The sequence below is a fragment of the Amphiura filiformis genome, chromosome 1 (assembly GCF_039555335.1).
Source record: "Amphiura filiformis chromosome 1, Afil_fr2py, whole genome shotgun sequence".
In the NCBI taxonomy this organism is placed as follows: Eukaryota; Metazoa; Echinodermata; class Ophiuroidea; order Amphilepidida; family Amphiuridae; genus Amphiura; species Amphiura filiformis.
The window spans coordinates 77,348,627-77,373,308 of record NC_092628.1 but is presented as its reverse complement, the minus strand read 5'-3'; the positions used below and the strand labels follow the sequence as shown (position 1 = coordinate 77,373,308).

The following is a 24,682-nucleotide window of genomic DNA, read 5'->3' as shown; positions in this document are numbered from 1 at the left end:
CGTATCTCTACAGCAAGATATGAACTGATCTGATAACAAACTTGTCATATCTTGGAATGAATGCTTATTGGAATTGTCATTATGTTACCGATTGTCATATCTTACCGAAATATTTCAAATTTGCGTGGAATTTATTCAACACTAGGCCTTCCCAGTTTAGTCTCATTTTTCAAAACATCTCAGTTTTGAAACAGGAAACTTAAGCTACAGCCAAGATTATCCTCATCTAAAAATATATCCATTACGCCATATGGATGCCGGTTAACTAATTGGACACGAAATCCTCCCCTCGTCCTCAGGCGGACTAGGTCCCGGCCAACTCGCCACAGGCAGGGTAGGGAAGGTCCGAATTGATGTGGTCAATATATTAAGGGACGATAATATCAACACCTATGGGAACGGGCTGTAATTATGGAAATTAAGAAACCCCAAATACTCTAATCAAAATGTTACCAATTATTCAAGTAGGCGTGTGGACATGGGTTGAATAGAATCAATTAAAACAGGAAAATAATTAACAAAAAATTGTGCAAGTTAAGTCATGTTTAGGTATGGGATACAGGCTATTATTAATATTGAGCATACCGAATGTTAATGTGATTAATATAAGACCTTAATAAGGTGGGTAATTTGGGGTAATTATTCACAACAATTCACTACAAAATGACATTAAACAAAAGAACAAAGTTTTTAAGACCCATTGTTTTTCAACTCCGCAAGTTCCTAACCCCAAGTGACTCTTTGGTGTCCAATGTTTCTTGGGCACGTGCGGTAATAACCCTGAGCAATGCTCTTTATACTAGACCTATAAGCAATTCAATAACTCAAGAGACTGAGTAGGGAAAGGAAGTGAAGAGATGTGGACGACGTTTAAGGGCTGGGGTATATGAACGTTTGGACAGTATTTATTGTGGGACATTAGAGCACATCAGACATATCGAATTGTAATGCATGTCCATGACATGACGTCATAGAAGTAATTAAAATTTAGAAATATCAAATCGACGGTACTGATGCTATTCTCTTTCAATGTCGCTATTGCTTGATTCAAATACTATTTCCAGTTGGTCTGTTTTGTTATCATAATGAAGCACTTGATGATTTAAGTCCACAACTTGCTGGTCCTGATAATTCTGGTCCGGAATTTCATCCTTATTTTGATTTGGATCTTGCTTTGAATGTTTCAAGTCTGCAGGATGGTGATCCCATTCTAAATCGGACATGACATCGGGGTCTAATCGTGGATATAATTCCCGGGCTTTTCCCACAAAATCGTCTGCTGTGTCTAAGTCAATAAGACGACTCTGGAAAAGGAAAAATAAACACAAAATTGGTTCGAAGTATTTCTAAGCAATTTAGCAACTGACAAACAATTTCACGGAGCTGTTTAACAAGAACTGCTGCCCCAACATTAGACAATATATAATCATTTTACTATACTGATTACTTTTCATCTTTTTAGCGAAAACTTGGATTTAATTGGTACGGCATTTACCGACTGACGAAAGTATATGCGAAAATAGCACCTTCTACTGTCAGTCACATAAGGGATTCGACATTTCTCGCCTTCCATCACATAGCAGTTACATTCACTTAAGGGGTGGGGTATGAACCTTTGGACAGTATTTATTGCGGGACATTAGAGCACATCAGACATATCGAATTGCATTCTGAATATGAAGAATGTCCTTCTGATATGAAATAATTTTTTGAAATTCGCACACATTTTATGACAAATGATTAAAAATTGATATTTTTGATATTTAACAGTACTCGAAGTAAACTTTATAAATCTGATAATATGTACTTAAAGTGTATGTAGGTGGGATGAAAAGCCGACGATCAATTGAAAATTTTGACCTTTCGTATTGAAGATATGGATTTTTTCCCAAAACACCAACAAAAAAAAAAGGTCTTTTGGGAAAAAAATCCATATCTTCAATATAAAAGGTCAAAATTTTCAATTGATCGTCGGCTTTTCCTCCCAGCTACATACACTTTAAGTACAATATTTTACTCAAGTTAGACTATCTTTTGAATAAAGTGCTCAATCCCAAAAGGGAGAGCGTATAAAAATTCACTTAAATACACTTTAAGTATATATCATTAGATTTATAAAATTTATTTCGAGGACTGTATTATATCAAAAATTTGAAAAATATCAAATTTTAATAATTTGTCATAAAATTTGTATTATATCGTGAATTTCAAAAAATGAAAATTATTTGATATCAGAAAGACATGCTTCGTATTCAGAATGCAATTCGATACGTCTGAGGTGCTCTCATGTCCCCACAAAAAATACTGTCGAAACGCCATAAACGCTCATTCTAGATCCCTTAATCCAATCTGAACCCACCAGTGCACACTCCACGCGATCGAAATCTAGAAGTGTCCAGTTCGAATCACACTTAATCGGTGGAATACCGATCGGGGGACTCCTCTGTGCACCTTCCTTTAAGCCTATTTCAGACCAAAATGAACCTCATTTTGATACACTTTAGTATTAAGGGTGCATATTTTCGCCCACTTCGAGAGCATATTGCAGTGGCACGATTTGACAAGTTTGCCTGTCCCCCCCCTGGAATTTTTTGCCCGCACGCTACCTGCTCGGGCTACCTGCACTTCTTGATAAATGTCTAACTTTCAGAATTAGCTCTTTGTTTACCTGTTTACCAATATCTTAATAATAAACCAAATGTTTTGTATTATTTGGGGAAAAGAAAGCTTACTATACTAACCAAAACAGTGGCATATCTGTTTCTTTGTGTCGGACCATTTCCAAATATCATCGTATCTCGAGCGAGGGCGCTATGTAAGCTATCAGCCTGCATTGAAAAATGAGAGGTTCCATCAGCCTCGTGGCTCAGTGGTGTTACGGTCACTAACTTCGTGAGTTCATCTTCATTTTCAAAACCTAGAACACGTCAAAACAAACATTCATTGAGATAAAAAATTCTCATGGGAGGGGGGTTATATGCCTATAATAGACCAAAAATGATAAGTAAATTTGGTGGATGCCGGGGTAGATGATGTTGACCAAAAAACAACATGTTTGCATTTATACATGTTTAACGTGCGTGTATCAAAGCGCTTTACATTGGTTTCCCCTGTCGTTAGAATATGTCAGCTGACATATAATGCCCAAATGCATGTTCATACCTTTGGGCGGCGCTCAATGGACAATATTCATAACAGCTCTCCATTTCGGCTCGATGGTACCACCGGGCTCGAACCTGCAATCCACCGATTACAAGGCAGAGCCCGCACCGCTGCGCCATCTTGATCTTAACGTTAATGGTAACTTGCCAGCAATTCTACAGATCACCATATGCATATAGAAGAACATTATTATTGGCATCGAGAAGGGTTTCTGCAGATGTAGAAGATATGTCTACCAAACTGTTAACTGCCGGCATTTATTAGATCAGTTCGGCAATGTTAATGTGGAAATGCCTGTATTTTGGCACGGTCCTACTTGGGAATTGCCGGTATTTCGACAGAAACATTTGATGTGTTTCGACAGTGTAGGCTATCTGTTTTGGCATAGCAAATCTTTTCAGGGAGTCGCAGTAGTCTCGTGTGACAATTATTTCTAACTTGATTTTAAGTACGGTAACAACATTAGCCGCAAACACGGAACAATATAATTTTGCCTGTGCAATCAAGGGGGGGGGGGGGGTAAGGGCGTTATAGGCCCGGGGTCCTAGGGGCCCACAAAAATAAAGAAAACATATGGGCCCATAAAAGCAAAGAAAAGACACCTCAGAGGGGCCGGTAAAGGGAGGGGGGGGGGACTCGTACGTTCATTTTACCCCGGGCCTGTTATTGCTCTCGGCGGCACGTGTGCAATATGAAGAGGGGATAAGTGAAATCAGAAAAAGAAAATGGCGCCAATTAATCACAAACCTAGCTCTCTGAGCACCGATTTCCACCTGTCCCGAATCTTTCGTCTATTTGTTCGTATTCTCTCTACATGATCACTCGCCATCTGATAACCCTGCAATTGGACAAGATCATTATGCATACCGTAAAGATTGTAAGATTTACCTAATGGCGCACATGGGCTCCTTTGCGGCCTTACGGTTAATTTCACTTACTTAAACTCAGTGTATAAGGCTGAACTTGAAGCCCGATTAAAATAAACGGCTATCAATTACAATTGGAAATCAACATACTTACAGTGTAACGGTTTTAGAATAACATGACTTTACTTTGACAACACATAGGCTATCACATAACCAGTACAGATTTGTTTGTAAGATTTCATGATTGGGTACGGTTAAACGCGATGGGGATGTCAAAAATGGGGATATCGCATCCTACCCCCGTGAACGCTTCGGTGAGATTTTGGCCCGAAATTATGCTCCAGGAACAGCTGCTCCTGGAGCATATGCTCCTGGAGCATGAATAATCTGGAGTAATATTCTAAGTCCAACATGCTCCAGGAGCATGTTTTGAATACACAATGCTCCAGGAGCATATAACAAATATGCTTCTGGAGCAGAGTGCATTTCGGGCCAAAATCTCACATAAGCCCCGTGAACCATGTACAAGCATTCGCGCCCTCAATAAAAATCTTTACTATTTTCTTCACTATTACTTCAATTGATGACTGAGGGCGCTACTACTAAAAGTTGAGTGTTACGTCTTGTCTTTCATTTCCCTAAATTTTCTATCACAATCTTTACCATTGCAAAATAATAATCACCATACTTCGAAAGTAACGCCTAATGAATATGTACAATTTGCCAATTTGCTTGACTTCATTCTGTCTGGACATAATCTGTACGATTTAATCGTAATTTTTTTTCTAAATGTAATTACGTGTTCGTTTACACTGTAAAAGTCGAGCGAGTTTGAAGTCGACTTTGAATTCGACAAATGTTGCTCCAAGTCGTCATTTGAAGTAGACTTCTGAAGTCGAGTTCAAATCATGACAACCCTGTTTACACACAAATGAAGTCGAGTTCGAAGTCGTCTAAAGTCGACTTCAGGCTTTGTGTATGAACATACCGTTGCTGTTGTAGCATTGTCCCTTTGCTCAAGTAAAGTGACAAGTTGTGCGTCGTCTTCAGCTTCTGTGTGTGTCATATCGTGCGGGTTACTCCATATATTCAAGTCATCTGTGACTCCCTTATGACCAGCCAAACGATTACTAGAATTTAATAAGAATAGATCGGAAGGGTGCATCAATGATTCAAACACGGCTAATATAAAAAAAATATTGTTAATACGACCTATTAAGTGGCCTAATTTCAAAGAAGATGTGAAAGGAAAAAGAACCGGAAAAGTATAGGTTGCAGGACGCAGAGTGGTGAGGAATGGTATAGCGGATGGCTTTCAGAATGTTGCTTAATGGTTTGCAGGACGCAGAATGATTCAGAATGACGTATAGGACAGTAGGACGCAGAATGATGTAGAATGGTGTGTAGGACACATGATAATGTAAAATGGTGTGTAGGCCTACGTGTGTTTGACCGGATGAGAATCTTCTCTGGTTGGATACAGGATGAGTAAGAATTGTATGCAGGACGCAGGATGATGTAATATAAAAAACGGTGTGTAGTATACGCAGTATGACTCGGAATGATATGCAAGACACATGATAATGTAGAATAGCATGTAGCACACATAATGATGCAAAATGGCTTGCAGGACACATAATATGATGATGGTGTAGGATGGTATACAGGACACATGATAATGAAGAATAACGCGATAGACACATAATGAGCCAAATGGCTTGCAGGACACACGTGAAGTGAGGATATAGAATGTTAATGGTGTAGGACGCATAATGAAAGGCTTGTAGGACATATGCTTTAATGTATAGAATTGTGTGTAGGACATGTAGGACACATGCATTTGTTAATATGGTGTTCAGGACACGTGATAATGAAGAATGCAAATGGTGTGCAGGACACGTCGTTATGAATTTGACAGAGAAACAAATATAACAGTTTTCTTTAGCTGACGATTCGTCGAGCGAGGATGATACTGAGTGGCAGTGGCGGCACCGGGGATTTTTTTTCGGGGGGCAAAGTGAACTTCAGGGGGTGGGCAAAATTGACAAATTGTGCGCAAAATTGCCGCAAAAAGTGGACATTTACGTAATTTTGGGTTTTTTGGCTCAAAAGTGATGTGTGTGTGTACGTGTGTGGGGGGGGGCAAACTGGGAGGCAGGAAAAATATATGGGGCTTTAATTTGATATATAAAATAATATGGTTTGATGACAAATTTGCATTTGCCTTTTATACCTATATTATATAGTACAGTGTAACACTCTAGATTGTTTATTGACTCTTCTCACGAGTACATAATGCAGTTCGCAAAGTGATCCTCGTATAAAGTATCACGACGTTCAGATCTAGAATAAATATGTTGATGGCATTAATTCAACCCCAGATGCAGACATTATGCAAACAAAAAATGCACATGCTTATAATATGGTTTCATTCATCCATTATTATAAGAAATGCACAAAACAGCATTATTTGTGTTAACTAACCTTACAAGTGAAGATTCCACTGAATATGATTCCCCTATGTTTTCGTACTCAGTGGTCTTCTTCCTTCTGCAACAAAATGACGTCATGGTAGACGGTGCAGGGCTATCGTAGCGTACAACGAAGTCTGGTCGAAGATTCACCGTGATATTGTGCTTTCATTCAAAGTTACATACAAAATAGTTGCGGCCTTTTGCCTTACCTAATACTCCCAGATCAACTTCTTACTTTAACATGTTCAAGACATTTGTACTTGTAATATACAATATACATGTAATTCTTTAATTATACACATGTAATGTAATTCTTTAAAAGTGTCGCGACATGTCCAACATGTCCACCATGGGTATTACAATCAGTCCCGGATCATTAGTCTCTAGATCTTGGGTACGAGTTCCGTGTCAGATACGCCATCAGTGATTGCAAATCCATACATGCATTTACCATAGCAGATTTATATAAAGACTTTGGACTTGAAACTCGTGATATCAATATTTACACGAGTGAAATCAACAGCGAACTTAACCTTCGACGTTTCATCATGCTATCACATGACACAATAATCCACATCAAGGTTCATAATACTGTTATACCCAGCAAACATTTCAGTATTGGGCCAATAAAGTTCAATCCTGGCATCCGAGATCTGGGATTGGGCCAATAAATGTGCACCGGCGTCGAACTGGGCCAGTACCAATGCTAAGCTGAAAAGTATATATTTTCTGGTTGAACTTGCCAGTATGTGGGTAGGAGCGTGAGAGTCATAGAGTAAGAGAGAGAGAGAGAGGTGGTAAAGAGAGAGCAAGCTTAAAAATTTACTTGTCCAGTTTAGCACCAGTACTGGGCCAGTCCGACGCCGGTGTGCAAACATGTATTGGCCCAATCACTCGGGACCCAGTATTGGCCCAATTAAAGGGGCATTTCGTGATCCACAGCATCATCCCCACTTTTCTCCACAAAAAAAACCGTGAGATTTTTGTACCAATGGAAACCTCTAGCTACACAATGTTTATGTACAAAAAATTTCTTGCAGATTAATTCTTTTAGCAAAAATATCGTGAAATTTGAATTACGTTCTTGTACACCAGAACGAAATTACAACACATTGTCTATGGAGTAGTGTAATACACATAGGATAAACATGGATAACATGGATAAAATTGGAATCAACTAAAATTTTGGGAATAAGCTTTTGGTGGATATCTACTGAAAAATATCAAAAAAAGAGGATGATAGGATCACGAAATACTCCTTTAAGCAATGTTTATTTGAACTTGAACTTTCAACTTTGGGAATGGCTCAAAGGGAGGAAGACAATTTGGAGCTCCGAACAAAGAACGGACGAATGATGAAATGGAAAGGAGAAATATTTTACAACACAATTAAAGAAGGAGAAGTATGAAGTAAATTTAATGTAATTATTTTAATATTTAAATATGACACATAATAGTCCATAATCTGATTTTCATAGGGGTCTTTAATAGCAGGGGCTGTGTACCGGGGTGGTGAATTCTCAAAATGATCTGTCAAAATAGCTTGCCCCCCCTCCCTTTTACGTGCCCAAAAACATTTGACCCCCCTTTTGACATGCCAACAAAATATTTTGCCCCCCCCCCCCCATACACATGTAAGATTTTGGGGGTACACACATTAAAAACCTAAATTGTCTTATCATAATTATAATGCGAGCGCATCGATGAGGAAATTTGCATATTCGAAAGTCTGATTGTCCTCTTTCGACATGCCAAAACGCTTCCCCCTCCCCCCCTTTGGCCTGCCAACAAATCTTTGCCCTCCATATATCCCCTTAGTCAAGGATCTGGTAACATTATTAAAACTCCCCAAATGTGGTCCTTAATTCCCTTAGTTTTCATCAATTTGAACTACCGGTACAGGAAAATTTGTTTTATTTACTCTTCTTCAGCTTGTTCTGTCTAATTTTCAATATTTAGTCCTTCAAACTGTTTATTTGTTTGGTGTTCAGTTGTAAGAATCATAAAGTTAGTTTTACTTGCGTTTACCGAGTACATATAAACCAATTAGTAACTTATTTTAGTTCGAAATTGATTAGATTCATTTTTGAGTTAATATTTTAATGTGAAAAAAAGAGATTAGTACAGTCCGCAAAAAGTACGAAATCTATGGATATCGTCGATATACAAGATAAATAACAACGGCCCAAATATTGATCCTTGAAGAACGCCACATCTTATTTCTTTAAGTTCCGAGCTATGACAGTTGTAAGTAACAGATTGTTTCCTATTAGACAAATAGATTCTAAACCATTCTAGGTACAATTCTTCTGAAACCATAATGTTCCAAGTTATGAAATAATTAATAGATACTTCTTGCCTAATACTTAATTTTACTGATATCCGGTAATGTAGAATATTACACCACTTACTTTATTTACAAGATATAAGCTATGAGCTATTCGGAAAGTACTTAAGTATTTTAGATATTACATCACTAACTTTATTTACATGATATAATGAAGAAGATACTACTAGCTGCTGCTGCTGATATCTGACAATATACAGTCCGTATCGAGTCAGTAAAGTAAAACCAAATTTTGAGATTTTCTCAAAAACTATTCATTTTTGCAGGAATCTGTTATGTTTAATATGCTAGTTGGATTCTTGCATCATTTCCTTTCTGAAAATGTACACTTTCATATTACTTCTCATTATTACATTAAGAGATGCGCAAAATCTAAATTACTGACTCGAGGAAGGTAATACAGACAAGAGATATTATCTTGCCTTATTTGCTAGATACGTGTTGCTAATATCTTATAATGTAGGTATTGTCACTTACTTTATTTATAAGATAAGCTATAAGATATTTGCGAGTAATAGATAGATCTTAAGCTAGTCGTTGCTATGTTAATATCTGATAATTTAGATATGACATGACTTACTTTATTTATATGATACAATCAAGAAGATATATCGATATCTTTGTTTCTACCCTTTGTTAAAACTTAAAATTTGTTGCAAGGAGATTCGGTTTTCATTTCAGTTTGTTGTATAAACGTGTGAAGAACATAATCACGTGCTTGACAGAGAGTACCCATGCTTAGTGATAGAAGCCATACAAATCAGGAGACACACGCCGCAACTCAACCGTGACCAGGGCCTCGAGATCCCGACACTTTACACTTCATTGATTAGACCTAAGGTTATCTCAGGTCAATCCACAACATCTTTGGAGTTCTCCTGATGACACTCTCACACGGCGAAATATTGAGGTTAGTAATTTTTACTCGAATAAAAGTGAGAAAAGAGATAGAGAGAGAGAGAGAGGGGTGGGGGAGTGAGTGCGTGTGTGTGGGGGAGGTAAGGGGAGAGAGAAAGAGATGGGAGAGAGCATTGACAGTGGAAAGGGACGGGGGAGAGCTTGAGAGTGGAGTGGAATAGTGTTCGAATGTAGGGGGAGGCGAGGAGGGGAGAGAGAAACACTTGGGACAGGGAAGAGGAGGTTTATAGGTGAATAGGTGAGGGGAGCCTAGGTAAGAGGTAGGCCTAGGGGATGTGCTTACCGGGGGACAATAAACTATTTCATAATCATACCATCTCCATCATCATGCATCGTTTATGTTTCATACCCCTAAATTCCTAGGCCTCGGGGTGTAATTATACGGTGATATGAAAGTATGCCACCTACGACAGAAGTAAGACTAATCAGATTTGATGAGCATCAACTACCGCCAGCGGTGATAGATATCCGATAATAATTATGTTAGCACAATAGGCCATTATATACACTTATGGTTATATACCATAATACTGTATTGCAGACCAGATCTGCTCCACTTTTTAATCCCTTGATTTTTGGTTTCTGAACAAAAGAGAATTTGAAATGAGGGTATGTCTGAGGTTACATCATCATTAAGGTTACACTTTTGTAAAAGTGAGTTCATTTACTACATTTGCTAATATCTGATAATGTCGATTTACATCACTTGTTTTATTTCAGATATAAGCTATACAAGTTATAGCTAATAGATACTCCTTGCTAGATGCCTGTTGCTGATAACTGATAATGTACCTATTACATCAATGACTTTATTTATACGATATAATGATATATTAAGCTACACAAGATATTATTTGCTACTAGATCATTCTTGCTGGAAACTTATTGCTGATATCTTATAATGTAAATATTAACACTTACTTTATTTATAAGATATAAGCTATATGATATTAGCTAATTATATAGTTATTGCTATAGCTACTATGTCTGAGGTTACATCATTATTTTGAAGTTACACTTTTGTAAAATTGAGTTCCCCGCAGGCCTTGCGTATCCTCTCGGCAGTTGCTGGGGTTTCCAATGTGAACACGTCTGATTTCCCTCCATCAGCTCTAGCAGATTGAATGGCATCTTGGATGGCAAAATGTACAGAGCTTGCAAGACATAAAGTAGGTTCACCTATGCCCTAGAAAACAAGATTTAATCTGAATGTATTGACCAGGTTTGAGCAGATGACATCATTGAAACAGGTGCAAATGAGTAATGTGTACATATGATGCCAATGAAGACAAAATCTGTTACATGAAGAGTTTATGTACGTTCTTTAATTCTCAGTGAGCATGGTGTCAAAGCAGTAAAAAATATTGTTCGTAAAGATTACACATTCGGATAACAGAGGGATCCGTATAAAAGAGGTCAGTATAAAGAAGTTGTGGAAGAAAGTTGTGTTAAAGGTTCAGAACGATCCTGTATGGATGAATAATGTACCATAAGTAGTAACAGGGTCTTTTTCGACGTTATGAATATTCATGAGCTCATGAATATTAATGAGGTCAGATGTCACTTCCGGTTTGCCTATTAATGAGGTGGGCGTGGGTAAATTACTACTACCATATAGCTGGAACGGTAGAACATAAAAATAATTTTTTGTTCTGATAATTTTCCAACATCGGACACGCATTCATCCATACGTGATACTCCATCACCCTTTCTTACACCCTTACCTTTGAGGAATAAACAGCTCTAACATTGGGACAGTTTCGCAGTAATGTGATGTTGAATTCAGCGGGTATGTCTCGCACACATGGAATCTTGTAGTTATATGGTCCGTTGGTGATTAGTGACCCATCTTTGTCCCACAGAAGCTCCTCCAGCATAAAATAACCATATCCCATCATGAATGCACCTTCAATCTGTAAAACAATATTATGATAATATTATTGGTAATGTCTCATATCCCTGGTAAAAGACACGCATAGTACGCTTGCGCCATCAAGCGATTGCCATCTGGTGGGCTGACCTTACAGAAATACGCGCTAGATACTTAAAGTACGCCAATATTTGAATAAGAATCTTGTATTTTGCATAAGTTTGGTGGTTCGACATGTCTGTTAACTGTGAATATGGATTCACTTTCAAATTCTCGGGTGCACATACCAAAACTGAACTTGTAGTACATCACTAGGATGACATAGCAATTTTACGGTTTGAAGGTCTTTGTTTAAACTTAACCATATATTTTTGCCCTTTTTATCAACTTTAGGTGTTCACCTGCCCTTATTGACCAATCACTGTAGAGTATTTTATAAATAAATAAATAAATTTTGGATTTATAAAGCGCCTTTCTCCAGATCTTAGAGGACTCAAAGCGCTGTAATTTCGCTGCAATGGTGAATCATCACAATCAGATCGCATCAACTAGGTTGCTGCCGAACGGCGCACACCTATCCGCATTTAGATTGTAACATCCACCAATTATCTGTGCAGCTCCCCAAATTCCATTGGGTGAAGGAAGTTTTTGATAACCAAACAACTAATCACCGATTTTTGCGATACAGGAGGAAACCGGAGATCCCGGAGAAAACCTGCGAGAGCGAGCATGGAATCGGGATAAACCAAGTGCACATGAGTCCTTGGGCCGCGCCGGGGCTTGAACCCGGGACCTCAGTGGTGCAAAGCGAGGGAATTACCGCTGCGCTAACTCGCCCTCCCTATTTAGTGTAATTGGTTACCCTTAGCTGTAAAAAGAAATCGTGCACCGCTAAAACGGACATCACACTTTAAAAAGGAGCAGTGGCGTAGCATTATAGCGTCCAACCGATTGTAAAATTTAGGAAATCCCATAGGAAAATCGCCGAAAAACGGCTTGTGTACCCCTCCCCATCATACCATATGATGACCCTCGCTACGCCATTGAAAAGGAGCAATCTCGCCCAAAACATGAACACTTTACCCTATAGAGAGTTCTTATAATTAGCCCCTTCAAGTTCCAACCGTTGATGGCGGGAATCTGGCCGGAATTAGCGAAGTGGAAAACTGAAAGCGAGGACGATTATGTAGCCTGAAAACTGAAAGCGAGGACGATTGTGTAGCCTGGCATCGCTAATACTGTCCTAATTTGTCACAGACAAACGAGTTAACGAGCAGCTCCTAGACAACTGGCTTTCGTGCGCGTAGTAAAAGCTCGACACTGCATAGCAATAATTTTGGCAAGGACGCAAACAAGCAGCTATGATTGAGCCATCAAGGGCTGGAAGGGCCCAATTATAAGAAAACTATATACACTATTTTGTGAATGTTATTTTTTACACCCAAATATCATGAATATATTAAATGTTGTTTACATTATACGTATCCACAGTATAAGTGACAAAGCGTATCGTGCAAAATTGCGCATGTATCGTAGAAAAAATGCATAGAATGTATCACACTTTACTGCGTTTATGCGCAAATCGCAGAATAATGTACCATCACGTGACCGGTTTAGACAAATCACATTGCGCGGTTTTGAATAATAGATAGTGGAGGTTATAGAAATTTCGATTAAAAATCATGAAATTGCAATCACTTATTCACCTGTCCAACATCCAAAGCAGGATTTAGACTCTTCCCCACATCCATTACAATATCTGTACGTAGCAACTCATGACTGCCTGTGAGACAGTCTATCTGTACCTCGCTACAGGCTGCTCCATATGTGGAGTACGGATACGGATTGCCGGCTTTAGTATTCCAGTCCCATGTGTGGACAGGTGCTCTGATAAAAAAAAAGGTAAAAATTCAGCTGTCCGCCTCACAAAATAAACTATATGAGTGTCCCTTTAATAACTTAATTTGCTACAAGTCAAATGCGACCGTAGACAAATTAAAGCCAATTTTGAATCAGTTGGAACTATGAAGACAGCATGACATGCCATTGCTTAGCCAAAACTAACTAAGCCAAAATAGATGAGCAACAATCCAAACTAGAGGGCCTTATTATTTACACAAATTACGAGTATGTGCTGCGTGTTGTCTATGGTACAGTGATCAGTGCACAGAGTATTTTGGCTCATGCATGCTTTAGTATATTGTCCATTTTCTTGTAAATGTATTATGAATAGCAACGGTCTAGTTCATGCTGTAGCAGAGATTCGGGAGAGAAGAAATTGCAACTGCTCAAGCTTCCACAAGTACGGTTATTACCATATTCAGATATTTAGCATATATAAATATATAAATATAAATTCTCACTGATAATATCCAACCACTGAAAGATTGACTCGAGCGAAGTAAGCCGCACTGACCTATAGAGCAGGTAATAAAATATATAAATTAATTATTAACTGTACGCATCCTGTTTTATTAGTGTTTTAAATGAAGTTAATGAAGTTACACAAAATTATATCAAACATCAACTTTTTTATGCAAGGCATGTCGTCTTTTATTATGATGAGTGCAATTTCTGCATCAGATTACTTTTTCCTAAGAGTTTGAGCCTGGCTATTTCTTGATGAATGTAAGCTCACAGGCCTCAATGTAAGATGGCTTCCTTGATTCATGGAACATGGATGCCGGGGACCTATAACATATTAACATTTCATTTGTCATAGTAAATAACCTGTAAGGTACATTCATACTTCAATGCACTGCATGCTGCAGAAAATTGCAGTGACTGTCAAGTTGAAGCCTACCTGCTGGAGTCGGGCCTTTCTTCAATGAAAACCATGATTACTTAAGGCCTTTTTTTCACACACAAGGAAGAACAGTCTACCGGCAATAAAAAGCTGGATCTAACTCATTTTTGTAAGAAATGGAATTACAACTGGCATCTGGTACATTATATTAAGTTTCACCTAATTCCACTGCAATTCCCTGCAGTGTGCAGTGTTGCGAAGTATGAATGTCCGTGAGTTTGTTTATGTATGTCCAAATAAGAAATGTATTTACCCAGTCAGCAAAGTTTCCATCAGGGTTGGCACTTTTATATGGTGCAAGTCTACCAACCAGAGTGTCACACGCATTCTGAAAGTAAGAAACAATCACATGCACGAAGAGATTCATCAGTATCCGATTTGAGCACTGACATATTGGAAAATGTCCAATATTCATGAAGTAGTGCGATCGACACCTATTCGCCGTAGAAGTAGTGATTATAAATTACCATAGCGATATGTGGACATTTTTTTTTAATGTATTACCCTGCACTATAAGTTGGCTGCACTCATCACATTATGTGTGTACGTGTGCAATACAATGCCGCTCTTTTTAATTGATTGAGGTAACACCCTTGGAATGTAATAACAACGGTACCACTTTCTCATGTGATGTGCTTTCACATGACTTTGTTGTGGTCACTTATCATACTTCAATTTAATAACGGAATCTCTTTTGTTTGAAACAATGGTACCACTTTTGTAAATAGCCTGTCGGCCAATCAATTCGGCATCAAGGGAACAACGCGTTACGTAATATATTACCCCCATGATTATTAACCTCCTTAGTTGTACCCACATCGATTGTTTCAGTTTCATTCACTAATATAAATTTTAAATTTCTTGATATCGGCACTGGAGATGGTTGTGTGGGCTATGGAAAAGTGATAAGCGCGAACCAAATTAGGGCAAAATTTGTAGGTTTTCTTTTTCCGAGATAAAAGAAAACTTCTTATATCCGTAGGTAAATATTTTCTTAATTTAGTTTTTCATACTTATGATTAATTTTCAAGCACTTTAGGTAAGCTAGCTAGTTAGGTTTTAAGTATAACATCCATGGAATTGCTAAGTACTATTCTTATGTTTTGTGTATAGTCCATCAAGATGTTTTCAATGTTAAATACTTTAAGAATTTAACATTGAAATCATCTTGATGGACTAAAAAATAACCTTCACTGCCATGCCCCATAGATCAGTACTGTAACTCGCCGAAGTATCGGTAGCATTTGGTATAACGTAAGTGCTATTCTCTGCTACGTGAATCTTGTCCACGGGTATTCCCAACACACGGTTCACAATCTGGATCATCTTGGTGTGAATTCCTTGTCCGACTTCAACCCCGCCATGATGGATGAGTACTGACCCATCCAAGTAGAGGTTGACCATTGCTCCTGCCTATAGAAACAAGAAATTGGCGTAATGTCATTATCCTCACGGGTGAACCTTTGAGCGTGTTTATAGTGAGCCAGATGTAATCCATCATTATTTAGCGCATAAGTACTGCAAAAACAATGTATATTGTCGTATAATATTTCCGTATACAACCATTTTAATCCCGCTGTTTGTCGAATGAAGGTTGATTGCAACCTAAATGCGGTAATGTTTTTATAATCATCGATAATTAAATTACGCCCAAAATGTTAGTTACGACTTATTGCACTAATCCCCGTCTCAAAAGATTTTACCATTTACCTGGTGCAGAAATTCGGAGAAATGTCCAACGATGAATCGCAAGGGCACTATTGCTATACCACGCTTAGTCCACTTGTTCTTGCTAAAGAAAAAAGAAGCAAAGCATTCATTTGCTGTCATTCCTTTCACCATGTTCATGATGTTCACACATATTTTGAACAACACATTATTTTATACAATTTTATTATCTATTGATGGGGGTAATTCATTCCATTGTCTTAATGTCATGGTTCTTGTGCAGTTAGAAAAAGACCAACAGTAACAGATTGCACACATGAGACATGGCAGGCGATGAGTGGAAGGCAATACATTCAAAAATTGTATTCACCTATGGTAATTAATCCTGTTACAACACTACTTATATCTTGTATATAGCCCCGATGATGTGAGTTACAGAGTTTTGGAAAATACTTCAATAGTGAACTATCTTTGAAAAGCTAAAGAGTTGATCTGAAAACAAACAAAAACTCACGGGTCAACTTGAAGCATGTCAAAATCGAAAATCTGAACTCTCGAAGTTTCACGCCTAAATTTAATACCAAGATTTGAAAAAAAATAGTCAGTATCAAGAATTATTGATTTTTTCTGACATTTACTGAAATTATTATTAACATTATTGTTTTTTATTTTAAAGTGAAAAGGTGTAGATCAATCGATCATTCCAGTGCCTAATTAAATGACTGCATGTGCCTTGTAACAATAGCCAGCGAGTGTATAGAGTTTTGAGTGTCTAGCTCAACAGAAAATTAAATACCTGTTGAAGGTATTGACTTGGTCTCGCTTGTTGTGATAGTCGCTCTTGTCCAAGCATTCTTTCCAGCAACGCCTAAATACATCAAAACCCTCGATAAGAACACCATAGTAGGTTGTAGGAATGTCCTCCTTGTGCATGTTTACTTCACGGACCTATGGATCATAGTCATACACAATACACGTTACATTTGTGTGCAACATTACTTTTTATACTCTTGAATAGATACATTTGATTCAGTTTGAAGTTAATAAAATACATGTATCATTATTATTTTCGCCAGTTTTCAAACAAATTTTTTGAGTGAAATGCCATGGCCGTATGTGGCGATTCCTGGCTTTAACACTGACATCAAATGAGTTAAATCCGCCGTCTTAGTTTCTAAGCCCTAGTCTCGACGTCATGTTTCTATTGAGGCTAATAATAGGCAGGTTCATCCCAGGAAAAACTACTGCTTTTTGCTCACGGAGTGAGCTATTTGCTGACTTTGACCCGACCCTACATAACAGTACCTTACATTCTGGCTAGCATTTGAAAAGATAGGAAGCGTGACACTCTAGTTCAGTGAAGAGACTGGTTGAAATATCTCATATCAAATAATGAGACCTTTCCGGATAACTTCCCGATAGTCACCGGGTAGACACCGGCAAATTTCACATGCAAATTAGATAGGTAGCGGTAAATTTTTGGGAAACCATAGTGGATACCTTTCAGGTAATAGGTACCGGATGACTACACGATGACTTTTTCGGGAAACTAGCGGGTAACTACCCGGTGCCTTTTTTTGGGAACTAGCGAATAACTACCCGATAACTTTTCGGGGACCTAGCGGATAACTTTTGGTGACAATATACCTGGTGACCTCTTTGGAGACTTCCTGTTGACCTTTTGGGGAATGCAGAAATACAAATTCATGAGTATGCACAAATTTATTAGACAGTTAGTAAGCTTATTATTTGAATTGTAGTTTTTGGAGAAATACAACTCTGTAGGCATGGCAGTTGAGCTTATAAAGTGCTATCTTGCAATAAGAAACTTGAAAGTGTAAAATGTAATTGTAGTTATTGTACAAAAATATTCTTCTGATGTAATTTGGTTCACACCTTTAAAGGTGCATACCTTAATTAATGTACAACCAAATTGTTATGATATAGCATATGTATTACAGTACCTAAATGTGATGACACAACTATAATTTTTATATCAAATATTATAATTTATTTACAACAAATAGCTTTATAAACATAAAGCTTATATCAGTTAATTGACACATTAGCTGATGGTATTAATTTAATTGACATTAATTTACTGTCAAAATCATGTATGAGTTTAATACTAGAAAAGATATAAACTAAAACATTCAAATGTGTCATATATTAGGTACATGTATAAAGACTGCATCAATTATATACAAATCATTTCATACACATTTTCCTACCTGCATTATCATATGAAATCAAGCATTCAATGCTTTATAATTCCTACAGCATGTTCCAGATTAATTAGTAAACATCTTGTAATGTCCTACATGTAAATCCATACATTTGGACCACAAATAACTTGAATATTCTGCACAAATATATTCCAACTGCCAACAGCTAGCTGCTCCATTTTGAATTCATTCAGTGACCTTTGACCATTATACCCACCCACAATGCATTCTTAAGATGCTTTATGCTATTTTCAAGGTCAAATTAAAAGCGGATAACCACCGGGTAACCATGGTAACTCCTGCAAAGAATCTATGTTTCTGGGAACCTTCTGGGTAACTCATTTGAAATATTTGAGTTTTGGGGAGACTTCCGGATGTCTACCCGAAAACTTTTGGATAACTTAATTAGGTATCCGCAAGGTATCCGCTAGCGGGCACTTTCGGATAACTCTGGAAAAGGTACCCGAAAGGTTTCTGATGACCACCGAATGGTCTTCGGGTGGTCACCGGGAAACTTTTCTTTTTGCTATGGGATGACTCCGTCCCTTGCACAGAAATGTACATGTTAGCTCTTTAAAAAATGTGTACTGTGTGTGTGCAGTATAGTTGTGAAGAGTTGCTGGTTGTGTATCCAAGAAATGAAACTATTGGAGCCAGTGATTGGGTCAGTTTTTTAGGTACTTTAAAATTTGCTGGTTTCTTTGTAATGTTTTTGAAAAAAGGTATAAATGTATTGAAAAACACTAAATAAGCACGCTATGAATAATTTGTGTTTGTTTGAAACGATTAACATTGATATAATTTAGCTGAATTAATCGAACTACTTGGGGTGTAGGAACATAACAATGCAGTAGTAAACTGTCTTGACTGACCGCTGCACTCGCGTAATATTAGTAACTTACTGGCATGCTAACACCATGGACCACAATGGCATAGTTCAATAACTTCAATTAAACAATCATAGTGAAAAATTTGACCTCAAGTTGCGGAGTATGAGTTTTTGTATTCAAATTTTCAAAGGTCGTTCAATGAATGTACAGATGTATGGGGTTAAAGAACTGTGCCCTGATAGATGAGCATGTTGTGAATAATAGTGTAAAACCTTAAAAACAAGTGTGATAAATCCATTAGTTGATATGAGAACGAACTTGGCCCAATTCTGACATTGACCTTTAGGCCAAAATAGGTATAAGTCAACTTTGTAACTCTTTCTAGCTGAATACTGTATAATAGCTTGTGTATTTCTTCATGAACCCAACTAAATATACAGTGGCATCGGGGATGTTTCAATCTCTAACTGCAACATATAGACTTGATAACCAATTTGTTTGATGCCAAGAATTTTTCATCTTTAAAGACTTGTGATTTAGCAGTGTACCGGTAGTATGTAGCTGATAGCTGGGTACATAGGATATGATAGTTCTGTGGAAGACTTGACATGTGGAACGTTTCAAGAATGATCTTTTAATTAACGTAGTTGCAAACAAGAATTCCGGAAAGATTAAAATTCTATAAAAGGGATCAACAGTTGCTATAGAAAGGAGTATGTCGCTGAACTGAGAATACTCTCAACAACTTGTGTGATTTTCGAGATTTTCTCAATCAAGCTCTTTGTGGTCGTCTAGTTTGTGGTCTTCGTGAAATGTCTGACTGCAAAAAGCAATAAACATTGCCGTGGTATCCGAAGAAACATCCAACTATCCAAAGACACCAATGTGCTCCACAAAGGTCATAATTCGTGTTCAGCCTTACTTGAGCTGAAAGACTAGTGCAGGAAGTTAAGAAATCTCTCAATGAATGCGGTTCCATTACGCATAAGATAGCTAAGTTTCTGCTTATTATCTTTTGCAACACTCCCCGTACATTTACAAATCTCACACCGGCGGAACTATCAAGCCTGTACTTGCCTGAGTTTACCAACACTCAGCAATTGTCCATGGAAATATCAAATTAGGAAAGTCTTCTTAAAATTCGCCGCAATGCTATTATGTAACTAAATCTTGTAAGTCTTTCCTATTATTTAATATTTAATATTATTTTATAATTGTACTTGTACTACAGCCATCATGTGATTTTTACCATTTACACCTTTGAAGTATATTATATGACCACATACATGTATTAAAACAATAAACAATCCATTAAAAATATACATATTATGTGCGTCTAAATACCCCCTGTGAGAATTCTTAATCCCCCTTGCCCTCTTGTGGGATGTTGGCCGCCTGATATGTTTTTTGTTGTTCGTGTCCATTTTCGTCAAAGTTTGTCCCCTTGCAAGTTGCCTTTCCCTTTGTCCACCCTCTGAAAAAGTGCTGGCTTCGCCCCTACTCCATTCTTAATTCAAAGTTAAAATTAAGTAGTTATTCCCAACATTCACCTCCTACATCATTATTATTGACAATAAAATTGCTTTACCTCCCTTCCTACACGTGAGCTTGTCCTTTTTAAGGACTCTTCTTGTTCCTACCAGTGATCACAACTGACATATAGTGCCAGTGCCGGTGATCGAGATCAGGCGGGTCATTGCACTTTTTTTGTTGCTAGCAACTTTATTTTTTTAATTTAACAAGAAAAGGAAAGGCTGAGTAATTTCGAACAAAATGGAATTGGGAATTCTAGAAAACAGAATATTTGGATTTAGAAAAACACCTGTCTCACCTGCAATACTGGCAGACCACACTTCAACGCAATGTCAGTAATAACGGACTCTATAATGAAGAGAGGCTGAACGATACCAAATGCACGCGCTTGTTTGGTGGCTGGAATGTTAGTCGCACAATTCTTGACCGTAACATGTATATTGTCCATTGCGTATACACCCTCGATGCTAAAGAGTGTCTTTCCAAGAAGCTTAAAAGATAACAAGAAATAATGTGTGAAGATGCAAAGCCTTGATTAAAGCCTTAATGTACGATTTCGGTCAAATTTTGATTTTGTTATTCTTGTTGAAATAATATTAGCAGTGGCGTACCGTGGCCGCCCCAACCCCGGGGGCTGAAGAAAATTCAATTTTGCCGCCCCTTCCTCAAAAGCCCGAAAAGGTTGACCCAATTTTTTTCTCGGTCGTTTGAAAGTGAAGAGCAAAAAAAAAAAGGGTTTCAGGCGCTAGCGCCCTAAAAGTAGCACGTTTTGATGTATAGTGGCAATTTTTTCGCCCTTTTTATTTACTAATTTTTTTGTCGCCCCTTCGTTTTTGCCGCTCCTTCTTCTTCCGCCGCCCCTTCATTTTGGCCGCCCCCTGCTTTTACCCCGGGGGGCTGGCGCCCCCAAAGCCCCCAAAAAAAATACGCGCATGATTAGTAATAACTGACGGGAACGGTTGCTGTCCATTTTAGGTTGAAATAACAAGGTAAAGTGAAAGAAACCGGACTGGTTATTTTGGTCATTTAACACGCAGTTCTATGGGAGGACATATTATCATAATTTTTAAATTATGATAATATGTCGAACTTTGCTCTATTGACCTACAAAGACAACCAATTCGGCCGATTACATTTAGGTGCAAGTTGGGACATGTGTAAAAATTAACCAATTTCATTATTATAAGATCATACATTATTAATGAGTGTATTTTAAAAAATAATACAGCTTTTTACGTAAAACGTGAAACTTAAACTGCAACGGCATTTTGTACTAGTCAAACTAAGTTAGTGTGTTCTCTAGAGAGTGAAATCTATTCTAAATAGGTAAATCGCGGAATTCACGTGCAACGCTCCCATTGCGGTTGATAGCAAATTATGGCCTTCCAAGATTACAAAAGAAGCAATGGGAAATATAATAAAATCTCACGTTTGTCATGTTATGAAGCGATTCAATATCAATAAATAGAATAAGCGAAGTCGCATATGTCATGGATAAGGGTTAGGAAGCGCGAACCGCACATCCCCTCATTGATTCAAACTTACAGCTGCATGAATCCCAGCAGGAATTCCCCAGTTATTGTAGACGGTGACATCCAGAGAGTTAATTTTGCCCGTTTTGTCATCAAAACCCACTTTGTATTTTGCCATGGTACCTTCTCTGTGTCCAGTAATCTGCATGTCAATTCCACGCGGTAGGACCATCCTAACCGCCTTGCCAGTTCTAAAAGATAAACCGATTGTTAATTACATGATATAATAATCTGATCAAAATAGTGCTTTTAGATCTCTGAGCAATTTTAAGCTTAATCTCCTTCAGTCCCACTCAATACTGATACCTTTGCCTGGCTCACAATTTATTGTTGTTGTTGTTGTTGTTGTTGTTGTTGTTGTTGTATTGTTGAATGAAATGTGTATGTCAAGCTCTTAAATAGTGTGGACTATAGTGTAGCAATAAAGATTGTACATCTGAGAAATGAAAATATTCGAGTCAGCGATTGGCTGGTTTATAATCAGTCTAAAATTGCTGGTTTCTTTGCAATGCTAATGAAATGTATTGAAAAATACGAAATAATCACGCAATGAATCATTTGTGTCTGTTTGAAACGATCAACACGATTAACATTGATATAATTACTAGTATCATAGCTTACTTTTGTGCAGCTAGTGCGCAAACGACGATGTAGTTAGAAGGGGTAGATTTTCCACCAAAACTTCCACCAGCACGCTTACATTTCACATTGACTTTGTTGGCATCCACTCCCAATGCTAGGGCTACATTAGACTGAAAGAAAATTACTTGTTACTACTTTTGGGTTATTGTTAGGAGTCGCAATGAGCCAAGGCCAAAAACGCCTTTTTCTATTCTCATCTTCTCTGGTATAAGTTAACAAAATTTGAATCTTTAATGCAAAGTATAGTATGATTGGGCAAGGTTCTTGTATATAAACATGAATGCATACAATCAATGAAGTGCAACCGTTTACATCCAGGTTTGTGCATTTTTATTGTATGAGCTTGGAATGGTCCATGGATTTCTCATGGATTAGCAGGTTTGTGCATTTTTATTGTATGAGCTTGGAATGGTCCATGGATTTCTCATGGATTAGCATGTGTTCAGTTGTACTTCATAGTCCTTGCCCCTATACATATCTAAATGATATCTTACTTGTCACCAATGCGCTATAATTTTTGAGAAAAATGCAAAAACAGGCACAATATTGGGCAGGTGTGTAGTACCCCCTTAATGAACCCTTAATTTAGTTGTTTTTTGTTTAAACATACCTGAACTCCATTGACGTTTTGAATGCACGTAATCATCTCCATCTCGCCTGCTTCTCCTGATGGTATAGCTATACATGCAGTAGGTTCCATGTAATAGTGCTCCTGCGCTGCCGTACGTACGGTCCCTTCTAGAACTACTGATGACTGATCGAAACCTTTATCAACATCGCCTTTCTGCAAGCTTCGAATAGGCTGATGGAAGGCCTCTTGCTCGATAGCTTCCTAGATTTAGATAAGGATTAAACATTCTATCACAGTGCTAATAACCTATAGAATATAATAATACATGTGACACTCTAATCTCTGATATCCAACTCAGATCAAAGTCAGAAATCAGTTTGAAATTTAAACTTGCAAATAAATTCCATACTTTGTATGAAATAAAAAGGCCCTTTCTGGAAGTTTTGGAAAGATGCCCTATGTTACCAATTGAAAAGTATTTCTTAAGTCACTTTTCTAAATGTATTGTCCTCATTTTTCTTGATCGAGTCGCATTTAGAGCAATATTGTAAGATCTCTGATTTTGTGTAATTGTCACCATTTTAATTTTGAGCCGAACTAATGACAAAAATGAAACCAAAATTCATTATACTCTGATCAGCTCGTAATCGGCGGGACTCATTGAATCGCGGATTGATATAGAATAGCGTACAAACAGCTTGGCACACCACCTACGCGAACCGCGCTTTATGTATTGATTGACTGACTCGCGCTTTTGTGAATTTACGCAGATGTAAGTTGGGACTTGATTGACGGGCGCAGTAACAAAAACCAAATAATTCCCGCCTATTACCAGCTGATCATAGTATATTTCATTTCATAAATTCTAGACAGTTCATTGGTTGATTACCATTTATCATTTTTATTCTTAAACACTTGAGAACGTTCCTGCAATCCTATTGGCTTGTTACCCGTGTGATATGACACGATATCACACGGGTCAGCGCGTGTGCATCGACGCGATACGCGGACTCGCTATTTGAACCAATCAGAGGCGCATAGCAACAATGAGACTGACCGATTTTAAGCCCAAGGTAATTCCTTGCAAAATGTAGAATTTAATTTGATTAAAATTTGTAATACTTTTATTCTCTAACTACCACCCTCTCCCTGTGATAGTCCATCATGTGCTATGCCGTAGTGCGCCTGCGCCAAGCCGTGCGCTGACTCTTGGACTCGCCGATTTAGTTATGGGGTGG

At 37.8% G+C, this 24,682-nt stretch overlaps 2 protein-coding genes across 2 annotated transcripts in view; both read right to left on the bottom strand.

Moving 5' to 3' along the window:
- Window positions 1–1,010: 1,010 nt before the first annotated feature.
- Window positions 1,011–6,816, bottom strand: LOC140166981 (melanoregulin-like). The gene is made up of 5 exons (XM_072190465.1): window positions 6,513–6,816; window positions 5,017–5,158; window positions 3,910–4,000; window positions 2,742–2,917; window positions 1,011–1,304 (listed from the first exon to the last, which is right to left on the bottom strand). Exons 1-5 carry the CDS (start codon window positions 6,596–6,598, stop codon window positions 1,017–1,019), a joined length of 783 nt encoding a protein of 260 aa, XP_072046566.1. The 5' UTR covers window positions 6,599–6,816; the 3' UTR covers window positions 1,011–1,016.
- Window positions 6,817–10,664: 3,848 nt separating this feature from the next.
- LOC140163068 (xanthine dehydrogenase/oxidase-like) overlaps window positions 10,665–24,682 on the bottom strand; it is a 37,036-nt gene continuing 23,018 nt past the window's right edge. The window contains exons 20-31 of the mRNA XM_072186442.1: window positions 23,484–23,705; window positions 22,853–22,983; window positions 22,245–22,422; window positions 20,998–21,189; window positions 16,908–17,059; window positions 16,154–16,235; window positions 15,632–15,856; window positions 14,697–14,771; window positions 14,001–14,053; window positions 13,344–13,524; window positions 11,492–11,680; window positions 10,665–10,953 (exon numbers count right to left, since the gene is read on the bottom strand). Of these exons, the coding sequence (XP_072042543.1) occupies window positions 10,780–10,953; window positions 11,492–11,680; window positions 13,344–13,524; window positions 14,001–14,053; window positions 14,697–14,771; window positions 15,632–15,856; window positions 16,154–16,235; window positions 16,908–17,059; window positions 20,998–21,189; window positions 22,245–22,422; window positions 22,853–22,983; window positions 23,484–23,705 (1,854 nt within the window). The 3' untranslated portion in view covers window positions 10,665–10,779. The remainder of the gene's footprint in view (window positions 10,954–11,491; window positions 11,681–13,343; window positions 13,525–14,000; window positions 14,054–14,696; window positions 14,772–15,631; window positions 15,857–16,153; window positions 16,236–16,907; window positions 17,060–20,997; window positions 21,190–22,244; window positions 22,423–22,852; window positions 22,984–23,483; window positions 23,706–24,682) is intronic.